At 38.1% G+C, this 17,830-nt stretch overlaps 1 protein-coding gene across 1 annotated transcript in view; it reads right to left on the reverse strand.

The window, feature by feature from the left end:
- Positions 1-1,945: 1,945 nt before the first annotated feature.
- MPDZ (multiple PDZ domain crumbs cell polarity complex component) overlaps positions 1,946-17,830 on the reverse strand; it is an 86,152-nt gene continuing 70,267 nt past the window's right edge. The window contains exons 34-45 of the mRNA XM_074166352.1: positions 15,096-15,241; positions 14,674-14,757; positions 14,373-14,566; positions 13,966-14,113; positions 10,726-10,812; positions 9,287-9,383; positions 8,586-8,629; positions 7,369-7,491; positions 6,330-6,434; positions 6,100-6,212; positions 5,044-5,167; positions 1,946-4,203 (exon numbers count right to left, since the gene is read on the reverse strand). Of these exons, the coding sequence (XP_074022453.1) occupies positions 4,057-4,203; positions 5,044-5,167; positions 6,100-6,212; positions 6,330-6,434; positions 7,369-7,491; positions 8,586-8,629; positions 9,287-9,383; positions 10,726-10,812; positions 13,966-14,113; positions 14,373-14,566; positions 14,674-14,757; positions 15,096-15,241 (1,412 nt within the window). The 3' untranslated portion in view covers positions 1,946-4,056. The remainder of the gene's footprint in view (positions 4,204-5,043; positions 5,168-6,099; positions 6,213-6,329; positions 6,435-7,368; positions 7,492-8,585; positions 8,630-9,286; positions 9,384-10,725; positions 10,813-13,965; positions 14,114-14,372; positions 14,567-14,673; positions 14,758-15,095; positions 15,242-17,830) is intronic.

Below are 17,830 nucleotides of genomic sequence, written 5' to 3' on the forward strand. Positions count from 1 at the left end.
ATTGCTCCCTGCACTTAAGTATTTTAGATGCTTCAAAGCTTTTCTTTTTTAAAATCAAGAAAAAGGTGAGTGTGGAAAACCACTACCAGCCTCTTTCCAATGTCACTCTCACTTTGAGATAAGGCATTCTTTGCAAAACACTATTAAAAGTACTAAGTTCTTCCACATTACTTGCAAGTCTCAGTCAGCAAAACAAACCATCTTTTTGCCACTTAAGAACAAAGACCACAACTTTTTTATTCTTTGAAGTTTGTTTTTTTCTTTAGGCACACCCATGTCAAGGACTACAGAATACACAGCTTCTTTTTTTTTTCTTTTAAAAAGAGGCTGGATAGGGTGAAGGGAAGGGAATCCTCAACAGCTCCTAAATTCCACCCACTCTCCCAACTGAGAATTAACAATACCATTGCTTCCACAAAGCTAACCGAGAAATAAAATCCAGCAGAGGAACTAATAGGAAAGCAGTTGTGCCAATGACACATGTTCACTGTCAAGAAACGAAACGTGTGCATTCCCAGGAGCCAGCCAGCTGTCCTTTGTCCAGACCCATGCTTACAAAAAGTGACAGTCCCTTTCATTAATACCACTCTAAGACTGCTAGCATTCAATATGTGAGAGTTAAGCAGAGTTAGAAGAAAGGACTGAGTATCTGAACAGACAATGGGCTGGAGTCTTTAAGATGCCAGGCCCTTCAACTCCAACACTGTCAAGTCCCATAGTTAACTGAGTCACATGGAGAAAACGTAACCAAAAATGGAACTTGGTAGAACTGGATCCACAGTATGTAGCACCTTACAGGACTAACCCCTGGGATATGAAAGTTGCATGGGATACCAAATGATAAAGAGAACCAACATACTAAGCCTGCAAAATTTATTACATCTCATGGTCCAGTGCATGGCAGCCACTACACAGTGGTCATGCCACAGCTTTCCCTGCGTGGGTCTCGAGGCAGATCCTGTGCTCTGAAGCAGCAGCGTGGGGCACAGCTGAAAGCAAAGCCCCAGGCTCCATGCCTCAATGTTTCGACCCCTCGTGGCAAGCCCCATGCCTTAAGGAATGCTATTTTTCCACAGACTGCAAAATGATTAATGCTGACTGTTCCAAAAGCAAGGCAGCTTTATATTAATTCCTACATAGAATCATAGAATCATTTGGGTTGGAGAGAACCTTTAAGATCATCAAGTCAAACCACTAACCTAACACTGCCAAGCCCGCCACTACATCATGTCCCTAAGCACCATGGGGAAAGTCATGACAGTGCTGTGCTGCCATTTTTTGAGATGTTGAAATAAAATAATCTTGTTTTGCTTTAGAAATAGTTTTCCCATGCACAAACATCTGAAAATTACAGTGCCTATAGAAATACAACACCATATATAACTTTTCTGGGAGGAAAAAAAATAACAAAACACCCTCAAAAGACAGTATAATGATATTACCATTTAATTAAAGAAGCCAAATCCATGAATTCCACATTAGGAATATAACCGACTGAACAGTGGGTTACTAGTCATCTGCCCTGTGGGGTCAGGCATGCTTGCACAGAAACACCCACTTAGGTAAAAGTTTGTTCATAGGTGAGACAGACACCAAGAATGACATTCTGCAGAGCCCTGCTCTGATGCAGAAGTCACCTATCCCATCTATGACATCATTACTGCTATTCCTAATATTATTTCTTCTTACTTAGAAATGGGATTTGCGTTGCCATTGCTTTTGAAATGTACAAAAACCTTTTTTTTCCCTCTGCTTGTCATAGTTTTGGTATCTAGTCTCATAGATTTGCGAAGAGTTTGCAAGAAAAGATAGAATCTTAAAATCCAACAAAGCGGTTTTTAGCAGATACTGTAAGGTTCCTATAAAGCATAATGTAGGGTTTTTTAAAATTAACTTAAATTGTTTTGAATTAATCTTTCACAACAGAATGAACAAGCATGACTTTGTAAAGGAGCCAGAAACACACCTGCAACTTTATTTCTTGATCATGACAGATTGGAATTTATTCACTTAAATCCTCCATTTAAACACAACAGCAGTAATAAAATATCTGTACACTAGTTCTGTTACAAATATAGATACTATTAAAAGTGACTTTACATACTCTAATGTAGGCATTCTCACTCTAACCAAGGCATAAGTATAGAAAAGCAATCGGTAACAACAGCATCCAGTAACGATACCATCTGTTTTCTTTCATCTTAGCATATCACAGTGTAACTTCTAGAATAGTTAAAGAGACAAAACGGTGGGGTTTTTTAGTTAGTTCACTTAGACATAGCTATCAATCTGTTAATACTATTTCACAGACATTCCTAATACTGTTTTTGTGTCAGACTAAAACAAATGCTAGTCTTTTGTATCTTCCCCTAATAATGGCCTTACCATTGCCTGCATTTTCAGTTCAGGCTTCTCTTAAAGGAAAACTGACATGGTGGCCTTTTGCTACAATTTTTTTGCTAATTAACACAAAGGGTCTTGCTGCTAATTAGCATGCTAATTAGCTAGGTATCTTTCTCCCTCAAAAGACTTGGTAGAATTCCTCTGCTGAAAGGTAAACCATGGGCAAAGTGTGCTTTATTTGCCAGATTCCTAAGAGCCAGTTTGAAGGAGCAGAGGCAAAGGCAGACTACAATCCACTAAGGGTTTCAGTGAGTGCGGTTTTTGGACAAAGTTTTAGCGAGTATCCCAACTTAGGAAACTGAGGATGTTAATAAACTGACTGGCCACACTGCTGCCCAAAGAAGAGCTCCATGGTTGCATTGTATTTACTAGACACTCTCTTTTATTTGTGCGTCTAAAATTAATAATCCCCAAACAATATTTGCAGCCCTTAAATCTCCTCTTCTGCTTAATGCAGATTCAGAAAGACCTGCACTGCTGTCTTTTACTACTCACCTCCACTGGGAAGGATTTTCAGTGCTTTACTCCAGGGTTTAGACCTCCTCAGTCCAAGGAGGACTCCACCTTAGCTGCTACTGATAATGACAGCAACACTGTAACATCAACTTCTTCCACCTTGGCTTAACCAATATCCACAAGTCTCTGGCTGCAGGTAAGTAAACCTGCCCTGAGTGGTTTGTTCATGGCTCTGATTCAAGCAGCTTGCAGAAACCTCTGCACTGAGCCTGTAGTTAATCTTGCACGTTGGAAGAGGACAACCTTCACTTATGCACATTTCATATTCAGAAAGTTGCTTTCACACCCATAAATGCTAGAAAACGCTAGTATTATAAAAGTCTAGTTCTCTTATACCGCAGTGGCTGGGCATCCTCATTCACCAGTAGTTTCCACTAGCAAATGGATTTTTCAGCCCTGAGCACAAGTCCTCTCCTTCCAAAACAAAAACATACACAACCGTGCCTCAAAAAAAAATACACCCCAAACCCTCAAACCTAAGCCAATCTAAAACAGTTTTCTTTTTTTTTTGATACACTGTGACTTAGGAAATTTAAACACCCCAACAGAAAAGCAAAACAACGCACCCAAGTCACCTACTCTGCTCCTTCTACTTGGGAATGACGAAATAATGCAAAAAACTGTCTAAGACCATTAATCACCTGTCTCCAGATTACATACTTTTCCCCAAATTCCATATTTTGTTAATACTTTCTTTCTTCAATAACCTTATTTCTGTTTTCTACTGCTGCCCATGCCACCCCATTGTTGACTTGGTGACTTTATAATTTTCCCAACATATTTCAAATATCCAAAACCTCTTAGCAAAACATTCCAGTTTTGTTGTGTGGTTATTAATGCAATCATACCTTTTTTTTTTTCCGTCTTTTAGTAGCTTACAAGCATTCATTATAATACTAATATGAAAAATATCCCCGTCTTTCTACAGCTGACATAACTCCATCCCAGTGGTTTGACAGTAAAAGAAATACTTCTAGTGTATACAAAAATATGGTTAAATGTTATTTTTCCACAGTGTTGTAACACAGCCCTGTGAAGCTGGAAGAGCAATAAGGCTATATAAACATTTCCATTCTCTTTTCTATCTGGAATGCAACTAATATAGCCTCAATCACCCTTCCCCTTTAAGAAGACAGTTCATGACAAAACAGTCAAAGTGACTGTTCCTTTTGTCCTTTTCAGAATAGCAACCGCTTCCTCATGGGTAACCCCTTCTAAACTCTGTCCGTTCACAGCAATGATTTGATCCCCTCTCTTCAGGCGTCCATCTTCTGCTGCTGCACCCTGAAACGATACAACATATAACTGCAGACTCATTCATGTCTTCTTCTCCCTGCCACACCGTCCTTATGGTCTGAATAAAATGGATTCAATGCACAAAACCCCCTTAAATTTTTTCTATTTCCAATGACTCAAATACAGTCAATTGTAGTACAGCCTGCTAGTGCTGCAGTATGCCCTGTACTAAGTTTCACAACATCTAGAAATCAAATCTACAGGATCTCCCTTAACCCTGTTCATCTAGCTACTGTAACACTTAAACTCCACTGTCATAGAAGTATAATTTTCAAGACCTGAGGACGTTTTCAGCAGCTGGTATAAGAAGAACAGTAATCAATACCCAGCTCTGTACTCTGATTTGTTTGGGATTCTTAATTCCTGTTTTCTCTGACTCAAGGCTGTTTCCTAGGGCAGTCCAAACTATCTAATCCAGGTCAGTATCTGAACTTCTCCAAAGGTCCAGACTGAGTTCAATTATTTTATCTTGGTCTACGTACCAGACTCTCAGTCAAAATAAATAAAATAGTCCCTTATACTACCTGAAGAAAATATACTCTAAACATAAGGCAAGGGGGCTGTTTTTCTAAGTAAGTGCACAATTTCAGTTTTGAGAGTTGAAGAAGACTCTGCCACATGCAGAGTCACATGCATTTGGAAATTCTGTATCTTCTAAAGAGTATAGCCTTCAAACGCTATGAGCACACTTTGACCAGCATTTGCACTAAGGACGAAAAGCTGTGAGAACTGTGACAATCTTTTGGCTTCAAACTTAGGCCATGACTTAAGATAGCAGCCACTGTGAACTAACTAATAAACTGATTGACTGAACAAATTTACACTTACCTTCGCGAACACCGTCTTCACATAGATGGGTAAGTCTCCATGGGGACTGCCATAACCGCCCACAATACTAAAGCCTAGGCCATCTGGTCCTCTATCCAGAGTAATGGTCTTGTACTGAGGAGGTCTAAGAACAAGAGTATTGCAATGTTGTCTGAACTTATGATTTAATATGTAGAATATTCAACAAAAAACATTTTTCCTTTCAAGCCAAGCAATACATTTCCCTATCCACTAAAACTACTAGCTTTTATTATGATGAACTGGCTATTTCAGTTCATGTAAAACACTGTAACTCTCTAATGTACTTGCTTTTACTTAGAAGTGGCTATTTCAAACACCTCTTCCACCCAGTTCAGGGCATATGACCCACTAACAAATGATGAGTTTACATTGTAAAGATTTAATTGCACATCTCCTCCTCTAATATATGACTGTATACAGATCATTTATAGGTACATTCCCCCACATATACTTTGACTGTAAGAAATTTTAGAGTTTTGTCTTTCAAAGTAGATCTGTGTGGCTAAAGAAACCCCATTGTCTCTTCCCCTGCTCCTAGAAGAAAAATGCCTCAGATTTAGGATAGAGTTTGGGGCAAAACTTGCTTACATAGCTGTACCTTGCAGTATACCAGAAGCAGTATACCTTGTATACCAGAAAGGTTTGACGCTCCTGATAGCCTAGTGATAGAAAGTACAACATGGAAACACAGGTACCACTGTGGAAAGGGCCTTGCTGTTTTAAGTCTGAGAAAAAACGTTTTGGGTGTATCAATTAATTCTAGCTACCAAAGATCAGTGAAACAAAGGAGGCTGTATTTACAGAGAAGAAATCACATCTTCATCATAACTCTACATGGGGGGCAAAGTAAAGCAGCACAGCAAATCACATCAGGTAAAGTGCAGAAGATGACCTGCAGCCTACAGGTCCCATGTATACCAGATGTGTAAGTCATGATTAAGTCAAACAATTATTTGCTACAATTTGTAAGTTTTTTAGGTTGAGTTCCACCTAAAATAACAAGCTACAGAGGTTGTACATTCTATACTCACTGACCCTAAATCATCCTGAAAAATGCTGGTTGAAGTTAGTCCCGCAAATGAAAGATTGGACGTAGGTGGATCCTGCTGCTGACCAGTTATGACACTCACTTCTCCTCCAGCTACAACCTAGGAACAGAGTTCGTAAACCAGTAAAATGAGAGTTCTGACACTAAAATAAATCATTATAGCAGCTGGCAAAACAGTATGCAGAAAATAGTCCAAATGTCACTGAAGATTTTTTACCTGCAGCTCAATAGTGCCTGAAGCATTTTTTAAGAGACTAACAGCTTGGGAGTGAGTCATGCCCTCAGTAGATGTTCCACAGATGCTAACAATCCTGTCCCCAACCTGCAGAAGACAGTGTAGAAAAATCTAACTAACAATAAATTAAGTTACATAGTTTTATTTGTCACTTTATTTCAACAATAGCAGATCTGTGTATTTACATTTAGCCAGATTTTATCAGTAATAGAGGGCAGGAAGAAAGAAATTAGTAACTGTTCAGAGTATATTTTCTCTGTAAGGCAAATCATCTTTGAACTATATAATGACGCAACACAAAAGTAGAAAATTCAACATCAGAATTAGCAAATTTCACTGGTTTAATGTATTCAGTGTAAAAAAGTAATGATGCTTTACAGAACGGATCCTAATATTCCAGAAATATACAGCATGTAAAAAGAGATGCATTTTGCACGCCACGTGAAGGCACACATCGAAGGAGTTAAGTTATCATCAAAGACTGTATGTTTGAATTCATCCTGAAATAACACTGTCCTTTCTCCATGGACTCTAAGTCAACTTCAACCACCTCTGGTACAATTGGATACAGTATGTGTGTAAATGCTGGATCAGATAAGACATCCCACTTTAACTTTAAAGAACCTAAAAAGCACTATCTCTATCCTAAGGCAGAAAAGAATAGAAAACATGAGAGATAAACCAGACTGCATACATACAGTTGAAGGAATGACCACCACGCTCATCAGTGGAGCTCACTTACAGAATCCATTCTCATACTTTTAATTTTCACAAGATGACTACCTCTATAAACCAAGATTGGTTTAGGGCTTCCTTCCCAAAGTTAGTATCTTTCAGCAATTAACCTTTTACCATGCTACCAATCTGAATTACTGTTTTGTCACTCCAAACAGCAAAAATTCTTGTCACAGCCAGAAGCGCTTATGACTGTTATCATTAAACTGCTGATTTATTGCCTGCCTAGAGCAATTACTATGCATTACTCATGCAATCTTTACAACTTTCTTAACAATTAACTTACTCTGAGTTTCTGAGTCTGAGCTGCAAGTCCATTTGGATGCATCATGGCAATAAATATAGGAACATCTCCAAGAGGACTTCCTACACCTCCAGCAATGCTCACTCCTAGTGAATCTGCAGGGCCCTGTTATTGTCATGAAAAAAGGATTAGATTTTTCTGAAAAGAAAAATACATGCAGAGAATTGTAAGCTTATCTCAAAAAATACTAAAGCTCGTATCTTAGGAAAATCACAACTCCTATGTCTCAAGACATTTTTTAAGCTAATACACTTTGCATCATTTAGAGAAAGCACAGACAGCCCAATATGTTTCTTCCTATCAGTGGTAGGTGACAATTTGCTGACTTAGTTGTATGTTTTATCTTAACCAAACCAAATACTTACAGAATTTAGCATCAGACCCTTAATGTCAGCACAGAAAGCCTTGGAAAGGAAAACTGGACGGGTGGGATTGCTTGTCCTTAATATGGTGTATACCAATCTCCTATTATGAAACTCCCAAAGACTAGAATTAATCTTTATGCTCCCCCTAGTGTCCTACTGCTGAAGAAAAAAACTAGCTCTTCACTACCATACAACAACCTACTACCTGTGAAAACTGCTATTATAAACTGTTATTAGCAGATTCTACTGTAAAAAGAGAATGGCTAAATACAATCCATGTAATCAAGTGAACCAGATGCCAGGCAAAGTCAATTGAATATAAATATTTTGGATAATCAGAAGCAATCTGTGACTCAGATCTCACGCTCCTGTAAATAAGGAAGTCAACTGAATTGTACAGTTGAAAACCTTACAGCTGTCATGTAAGAGTCTACCCGTGAAGAATGTATGTGGAGAAAAATATAAAATACCAAGCAATGGGCTTACAACTTTGGTACAGTTCCCCTGACTTCACTAAGCGGAGTCTGGGTTTAACTCTGTTTAATAACAGTAAAACTAGGTCTCATCATCTCTTACTAATCCTTCCTCCTTTTGCTTTCAAAACAGGTCACAAAATGTGATAGCATAAACTGCACTGATTGTACATAAAAATATAGGCAGTGGAGATCATACAGTCCTTACTTGAAAAGACAGGCAAATTAATCAGGTATTGCCGCATCAATACCTCTCGCAAAATGATTAACAGGGCCAGATTTCTTCCTTTCTGTAAACACACCCATTCACAACATCTACAAAACCTGTTCCTTATATATACCGCTTCATGCTCTAACTTACCTTTTTTATTTCAACTGTTCTTAGTCCCTGTATTTCAGAAGTTGCTGCCAAATGAATTTTAAAAAAGAAAAGTTAAACTAGCTTTTTTAGGGAACTTTTCCATTAAAGTTATCCAAACCACTATCATGATTCTAGCTTTCTGCTGGTTTATTACAGACGTACGTTTTAAGTAGATTTTGAAAGTGGATGTCATTAAATTAATAGGACTTAAATACTTCTAGAATGAGTGAAAAAGTAATTTGTTGTCTCCATTTAAATAACTTTTGGAGTAAGACTGCAAAGCATGGTCAAATAGAACAGAAAAAACTATTATTTGCTAGTTCTGACTTTGGTCAGAAGTAACTTTGTTCTAAATTTGAGCGTAAGACAGCTATTCCACATCTATTCTAATTTAACTGTAGAGTATCTGGATTTCTATGAATAGACAGCTTGACTGAAGACGTATTAAGATTAAACAGAAAATTATGGCTCAACTTAGATTCTAAACTGTTGGTATAACAAGCTGTTAATTTTTTTTATAAAAAGCTATTCAAAGATATATATATATGATGTACTGTACAATAACTACCCCTGCAGCATTTTAATGACTAAGGAATCACTTTCAGACCTACCATACATAACGACAACATTTTAGAGAAAATGAAACATCTCAGCTATCAGTTCACATGTATAAAATATTGAAAGCACCAAAGAAACCTTACTGGTAGTCTTCTTCAGACCACTTTCAAAGACCTCAGGAGCACTGGACCCAGAAACCGGGACACTGAACGATGAGAGACTGCCACTTCCTTCACTGACCTAAATACAGTGTTAGACTGAAATTAGAGAGCAGCTTCAGACACCCGACTGTAACTACTGTATTCAGAAGATTTTCCTGTATTTTACTTTTTCTGTGCCCAGCTAAAGCTGACACAGTGAACCTCCACATATTTCTTGGTCACTCTAGAGGGCTCCTTGTTTGAAAAATTATTAGACCAACAGAGATTGCATGACTAACCACCCCATACAATGCTTTGAAGTTCTGCTTCTGAGGGCCTGACTGTGCCCTTTTATTTGCACATTCTATCAACTCATAGGGTTGATAGAAAAATTAGCCATGATTATCAAGGAAGGACAGAATACAAAAAGACAGATCTTTATAAATCCTCATGTGTCACTGCATCATCTAAAACAACGATTAGTCTCTCCACTCAGCTTCATCTGCACAATTTCCAGAAATATTTTCACTACACCTGCAGGGCAATATAAAGGAACAACAATGGCTTCTAGGGGGACTAGTTCACTGACTGTTACAGACTCTTCAAAACATTCAACATTGTGAGTTTCTTCTTACTTAACAACTTAGATTAAGACTGCCCAGAGCCTACATGTTTACATCTTGTTTGGCATTATCCATTTTGAAGAGAGCCTAACACTTCAGTCTTATCCAGTCTTAACCTGATCACTTCAAACTGTTTAATTATGATTTGTTGTAAAACTATTTATCTGCAGTACCTGATGATCTGCATACCCAGTTTATAACCACAGAAAGTTCAAAGGTAACTTGTGAGCTCTCAGAGATATAGCTCCTACTGGAGAGAACCAGAATGTGAGCTGCTACCATGTGTGCATTCCTGCATACAAACTGATGTGAGTTTGTAACACACCACCATTAGACCAACAATAAAACAAACTTGAAAAAGCCCGATGGAAAGGTTTCCTGCAGGTTTCCTGCTTCTGATGACTAAGATTATGGTAAGAATACACAAGGAGTGGAGAAATTCACTAAGTTTACTGAAACAATACTCCATGGCATGCCAAGCACCCCTAAAGTAACGAAGAGGTTTAAAGTCCACTTCAACTTCTGGTATCAATGAGAATCAGAGTTCTCTCTGTTTTCCAGGCTGGAGCCATAAAAACCAGACTAGGCAACACAGCAAAGCTATTCCTGGAATACATTTTTGCTTGGATTATATCTTTAACAGATACAATGTGCTACAGTGAACATATAAAATGGTTACTGAAAAGTTGCAAAGTAAAAAAAACCTACTTTTCTTCATCTTGGATCAGGTATGGGCAAAATCACTGTCATCCATTTAACCACTTAACCAAATATTTAACCATTATTTCTTCCATACTAAATAGTTTTACAGTTACACACCTGGCTGCTCTGGGATGTTCTCCTCTCGGAGTGGAATGGACCAGCTTTTATTCTTCCGACCTCTAGTCTTACTGTACCTAATGAACACTAAAGAACCAGTCACTTATAACACATCTCTTCTGTCTACAACATCGAAGCCTATGACAATATTTAAGTCACTTATTAGATGGCTGAAGAAGAAAAAAATAGGGACAGAGGGGAAAACAAAGGGCTAACAACCCTGCGATGAACACTGAGCAGAGAGAGCTCATGGCAGAATCAGAGTCACACAAACTTAGTACACTGTGATACTCAGTACCGAGCAGGGTACTTTTTGGATTAACCAGTACTACAATACAGATGTGAAAACTGCACAAGATGACTAATTCTGTCATCTTTCACTTAACAGGGAGTAGTTTTTCCTTCTCACCTGTAATGTCAACATATATTTTCACAATAGCATTTTTCAAGGAATAATGAAATTGACTATTTTCACAATAAGCACTAAAAATAGTGTAACACCACAAAGTATTAATCATTATTTCTGTTGATGTGACTGAGAACATGTCATTTAAACTGGTAGGTAGTCATCTCTCTCCTGCTCTTGAAATTGTCTGTTACTCTGGATCCACACCAACATTTGGGCAGGAGGTTTTCCAAACATCTGTCTGTAGTTAAAGTCATGTTGCTGCATCTCACTCTCAACAGGAAGCTGGGTGATACAAACTGTTTGCATATTGGAAAATCCTTTCACTACTCTTTAAGCTTTTAATTATATTATTACACGCATGAGATATAAATGCGTATCTGAGTAGAAAATTCACCCTGCAATCAAATATTTAGAAACCAATACATTAGGCTGATTTTGGAAACAAATAGATAAGTTATTATCACAAACAACATTTGGAAAACTGGATTTCCAAAATACTACAAGTATTGTCAAAAGAAGACTACCCATCTGCAACATATTCAAATACAGATATTTCAAGGTTTTGTTGCGATTTTCCTATTCCTTCTTTCTTCCACTGGGAAGCTGTTAGTATGAACTCCTGTATCCAAATAACTTAATATTACATAGGTTTGCCTTTATTTATCACGCTTTGGCTGTATTGCCCTAAGAGAGGTTCATGTATTTGTCAGAAAATTCACAGTAAGAAATAGACCAGTGTATCAAAACCAACAACAGGACACATCCATTCAAATAAGGTTTCCATACTTCATATCCTGTTGCTATTCTCTTAGGGGTGACACTAAAGAGATTCACTAATAATTTGCCTTTTATTTTTTAAATAATGTTGACTTCTCTATGTCCTGGGAAAGACTTGATCAAAGCTCAAGCAGACCCATTCTTTCCTGCTTTTATGAATTGACTCATATTAAACCACATGGAAAACTCTTACCTAAAATGGAAAATTGAGGAAGTAATCTAGGTACCTAAAATTACCACACCCTCACATAAAATGCAAACCCACAAATGAGATTTAAAAGTTGCAATGTGTGAAAGTGGGAGGTAATACTTTCCAACTGAATTTGTGAATAAATCAATTCACATTTAGTTTTATGACAGCTTTCTCTCTCTTCCCATTTGACAAACCTGTAAGTCAAGTGAAGGGAAAAAATAATCAGCTTTTCACGTTTTAGGGATACTTACAAAGAAACACTGCAAGAACAGCTGGAATTCTCAGACTGATGGGCACGTTCTAGTGGTCTCATGTTACTTAATATATAATGGGATTTTCCAAAGATTATAAATAATTTTCTAGCAAAATACATTTCATGCAATTCAAGAAAATTCGCTCCTAGATCTTGCTCTCATGAATGAAAACAAAACTGATATCTGAACTAAAAATGGTGACTGCCTACATGTGAGTGATAATGCTTTACTCCATTTATACTGCATGAATAAAACAGAATTGTTAACAATAATATATTTGAGGTATTTTAAAAGTCGTATTTCTCAGGGCTAGGACAATTAATTGCAAGTACTACTGAGTGGTATGAAGTCTTTAAAACATGAATACACAAATGGTGAGTGGGAACCAAGACTCTTCAATTAGATACTCAATTGAATGCTTGCCAAAATGAAAGAAATTTTCCAAATAAAATGGCATTTTAATATAGAGGAGCTGTAAAAGTGCATTATATGAAGAAAAAATGCACTGTCCTTATATAAAATAAAGTATCAGGTAAGAATGCAAAAGTACTTTACCCCAGAAGAGTATATTAACGAGTTCACTATCAGAATACGGACCCCAATTCTGGCATTCTCACTCACAGGCACATGCTGAAAATACAGAAGTGCTCCTACCCCTCATTTTTAACTTCCCGCCCCACCCCACCCTCCACCCCCCCCCAAAAAAAACCCAACAAAAACAAAACCAACCCACAAACCCTCAAGGAAATATTCAAGAACTGCAAAAATATACCTTTGAATGTTGAGTGCAAGTAAGCATGATCATGTGTCTATGTATCCAAGTGTCAGCTATGAGTAGTGGCTGTTATTTTTTTTCCAGTGGAATGGTTTTCCATTGGAAAATGCTGACTCGATAGAATTCTTACCATGCAGCAGGAATGTCTCAAAACCTTGGATGGAAAACAGACAAGCTGGCTGACCAGCTGGACTTCCTGCCAGACCACAGGAAATGCTGTATATCTGACTTCATTCTGATTTGGAAACAGGGGGAGGTCGTGAGAAGCACAAATGTATTGAGAAAAGAAATTCTCGTTCCAAGAGCTGCAGGTAGGAGTTTACTTCAGTTATCTTTGTGAGAAAGCAATTTCTTACACTAGATGCCTTGGTCACTGGAAAATGCATTATAGTATTTAATGCATGTAAGGTGACACTAGACATACACAGAATAAAAAGAAAAAGATGAACATTATCAACTATGAAAGTAACCACTTTTTGGCACAACGAATCTGATACTCTCCATCATTTAAAGTCAGTTCTGTGTATCTGTCTGAAAATGTGAGATAATTAACCAGTTAACACTGTATTTTCTCCAAGAAACTGATAAGTTTAAGGTTTTTCTAGGTACTAGTCTTCTATTGCCCTATAAATATATGGCACTCTGCATGACCACTATTCCCATTTTCATCAGGCAAAGTGTCAAAATCTGAATGCTCTAGACTGCAGAAGGCTTAAATTTGGATCCACAAGTCATTCTCACTGACATCTCAGTAACAGTATGAACTTAGTCTGAATAAAACTAAATTGGATCTCAAGTCTTCACTTTTATCCACCTTCTCTTTTCCCAATACCTTTAGCAAAGCTGCAACAGCCTCCTGGTTAGCATTTCTAACATCTTCTCCATTCACGGTCAATATTTGGTCTCCTTGCATCAATCTCCCATCTGTATCTGCTATTCCTCCTTTCACGATGTCTGAGACAAACACCCCCGTATCATTTCTGCAAACACACACATGGAATTTGCATTACAGTATTGTTTGAGTGCCATTTTTATGGCTTGCCGTTGGGAACACAATAAACATTGTCTCATTATTCTCTTGAGTAATGTTGGCCTAAGTCCTCTAGAAATGGCCAATTCGCTTAGGCACAAAAATGACATGTATGGCCTTCAAGCCCACACGACCTGAGCACCAGACCCCAACTGAAACATAACATGCCCAGCAAGTTGCAGACATTGACTCTCCAGGTACATTCATACCTTTTCCCAACAATACTGAGGCCAAGGCCTTTGCCAGGCTTCTTTTGGAGCTCTATATTGAGTACATCATACATGTCTTCCTCCTTGTACTGGGCCTCATCTCTGTACACAGTCAGACGAACTTTTTGGGGAGTCTGTCGGAGGACATTTATTGCTTCATCATGTGTGGCATTCCTGAGGTCAATCCCGTTCACCTGCAATGAAAGCATACAACGATAAAGTGTGCAGGACCTTCCAGCAAACAAATAGAAGATGCCTAGCTAGCAAATGACAAGAAAAATGACCAAAGAAACCACCACACCTCCAATATCTGGTCACCAGCCCACAGTCTCCCATCTTTAGATGCTGCTCCTTCTTCATATACTTCATGGATAATGATTGCTCCCTGTAGATAAATAAAACAAAAATAAACTGCATGTTGAAAGAAAACGCCCTACTTTGAACCAAGAACAACTGAAAATTCCTACTATAATTCATCAGTGATAAACAAAACAGTCAGATGTATGATGAACAAATTACCACAATATGCTAAAAGTTCATTTATACTTTCAATTTAAAAAGTACCTTTTCCTTTTTTCTCCCCTTTTTTTTCCTTGAACTGATATCATTGGCATTTTTCTATAAATGCTACAGAAACAAATGAAGAAAAAAACTCTTCTATCAGACATTTTAATTTCATTATTGTTATTTCACTTGAGTGACACACATATTTTTTCAACCAACCAGCAAAGTGTCTGCTCCTCCAACAATGCTCAGACCAAGACCAGTCCGCCCTTTCGAGATATCAATGGTTGTTTCACATCCAGGAATGATGGGACAAGTAGCTGGGTCAGAGGCTAACGTGGCTGGAGTTGAAGATCTGCTTGTGTCTAAAACAACAATTTAACATCCTGGTTACTGTAAGAGGACTCAGTATTAGAAAAGTGACATTAAAACAGCATTTTGAGAGTCCACTGACACTTCTACAGCAACAGCTGAACAGCTGACCTACTGAGAATGATGCTGCTGACTCTCCCTTTCCCTCAGACAAGTACTATCCCATAGATTTAATCACAGTTGTCCTGTTTTCATACTATCAAATACCTGGATCACAGGCCAAACAGCCAAAGAAGCTATTGTACACAACAGATTGTACTTGGGATAGAATTTAATTTAAACAGCTATACTAGCAACTATGCAATGTAGATCAGAGATAAATGAAGTATATAGTATATATTAAATACATGGATTCAAGGATGTCAGCCCTGCACTTTTGCAAAGGGTCAAGATCCATCTAACTAAATATTCCATCTCAGACTCAGACCTGTACCATGAAAAAGAATGTTAAGTATGAACCAAATAGAGTGGTATTTCACAAGGCCAGCAATTCATGCTCAAGTCAAGGGATTTATACACATCATTGTGCTTACTGGCCACCAAACAGAACTTTTTACCCCAGTCCAACTTTTAACGGCTACTAATACAGCTTTTGGAAGCAGTAAGTTTCGTGGTATAAACATCTATTCTCATAGTACAAATATATATGGTGTCCTTCTGTAGCAATTTATCTGTAAATTCAGTATCTTTGATATGTCACAAATGGATCTTTGCTTCAGTATTTAAGTCAGCTCTGTATTCTTCACAGAAAAAAAATGCTGAAAATACTAGGAGGGGATATTGTGTAGCAACTAATGTAAAGAATCAGCAATCAAAACATCTGGGAAGTTCCAGTCATCTCTATCACTCATGTCCTCTGTGCTTTAAAGATAAACGAAAATTACCTTTTCCAAAAGGTAAAAATAGGCATCAAAACCCTCTTGAGGCACTTTAAAAGGGCATTGATTAAAAGAAGTTCCAGTAAAATTAACAGAGAACCTGACCATTCAGAAATATGGATTTGTGTTAGACAAATACTGGGGTATAGCATGAGCAATAGGTCCTGCAGGAAGAGTAAGCCTCAAAACTAAGAGTCTTGCCCTCTGAAGGGAACCAGAAGGGAAATTGACACTTTTAAAGGGTAAAGCTTCTGTGAGAGTACAGAACACGTTACTCTACTGTTCTGTTATGCAAGTTCTCGTGTGTATGACTATGAGCAACTGCTCATGCTTAGTTTGAGCTAAGTAGGTGTCATAGTTTAGGCTGTACTGGCCAATAAAGAAACAACAGATGCTTTCTTTAACCTCTCTGCCTTCAGAGAAGAGAAAGAATGAGAGTTTATGAGTTGAAAAGGGAACTAAACTATTGTAGTGAAATATTATTAATAAAGCAACAGAAAGAAAATATAATAATATTAACAAGAAAATAATGAAGTATATAGTATATATACAAAACCTGAGCTCCCAGGATGACAATCAAGTCACCAGAAGGCACTGGGGAAGTCCCAGACTGGACTCAGCAACAGATGGAAACTGGATTCCAGATCTGGATTCAGGAATGCATGGATTGGGATCAAACGCTGACCAACAGAGTCGTCCTCAGACACAGTCCTCCTCAGACACCAACCACTGAAGAAAGAGGCTGACCCTTTGATCCCTCAGCTTTTATATCAGTCATAATGCACATGAGACGGAATATGCTGATGGTCAGTTTGGGGTCACCTGTCCTGTCTGCTCCTCCCTGCAGGTGAGACCCCTTTATGCTCTTCTGTTTCTGAGCCTCCAACTTGGTATGTAACAAAGTTAGCCGACCTTGGTCATTATAGCAGTAAGTACAAGCAGGAGCCTCTCTGCATGCCATTTCTTAGTATCAACTATAAACATCAGACTTCATCTGATAGAAGCAGACGCTGTCTGAAATATATGCCATTAATGTCAGAGAGTGCAGTTAGATAGAAGAAAATTAACTGAAAAGTAAAACTACTGAAAAAGAAATAGGTTCTGTTTTACCTCAAACCAGAACAGTAGGGGAGTCAAGGCTTAAGTATAATTCTGTCCAGTTGGCATAAAATGTACATGATATACATGAACTGAAGAATTGGAAGGGAGTCTTGGTATACAAGGTTGACCTCATCTAGTTAGCTGCATCGGTACTGGGTGAAAAACGGCCTACATAGCACTGCTGGAAACACCAAAGTTGGGTAAAGACGTAGTAGAAATCAGACCTGTAGTGAAGAGGTAGTTAGAGACGGGTTGCTTATTTGGAAGGAGTCTGTACAAAGAAAACAATGTGCAAGGGCAGCAAAGGGTGGGCTTGGTAAAAGAAAGTGAAGGAATAAATTATAAAATCAGGCAGAGAACCAAGAGGAAGGAGATCTTCCAACAGTTTGGCTGTGGATGCTTGTAAATGGTAGTGAAGCTAAGCTGCAATTACAAAACCCCAGAATGATGGAGGGAGCAGTGCTGATATCTCCTCAGGTCTTTATCCCTAGGACTTGCTGTGGCAGGGTGGAGATGGAAGGGATAGACTTGGACAAAGCAATAGATTTTATCCTAAAACTAAATGCAGAAAGGAAGACAACAGAATTATTACCTAGTAGGTCT

The sequence above is a fragment of the Numenius arquata genome, chromosome Z (genome assembly GCF_964106895.1).
Source record: "Numenius arquata chromosome Z, bNumArq3.hap1.1, whole genome shotgun sequence".
Lineage (NCBI taxonomy): Eukaryota > Metazoa > Chordata > Aves > Charadriiformes > Scolopacidae > Numenius > Numenius arquata.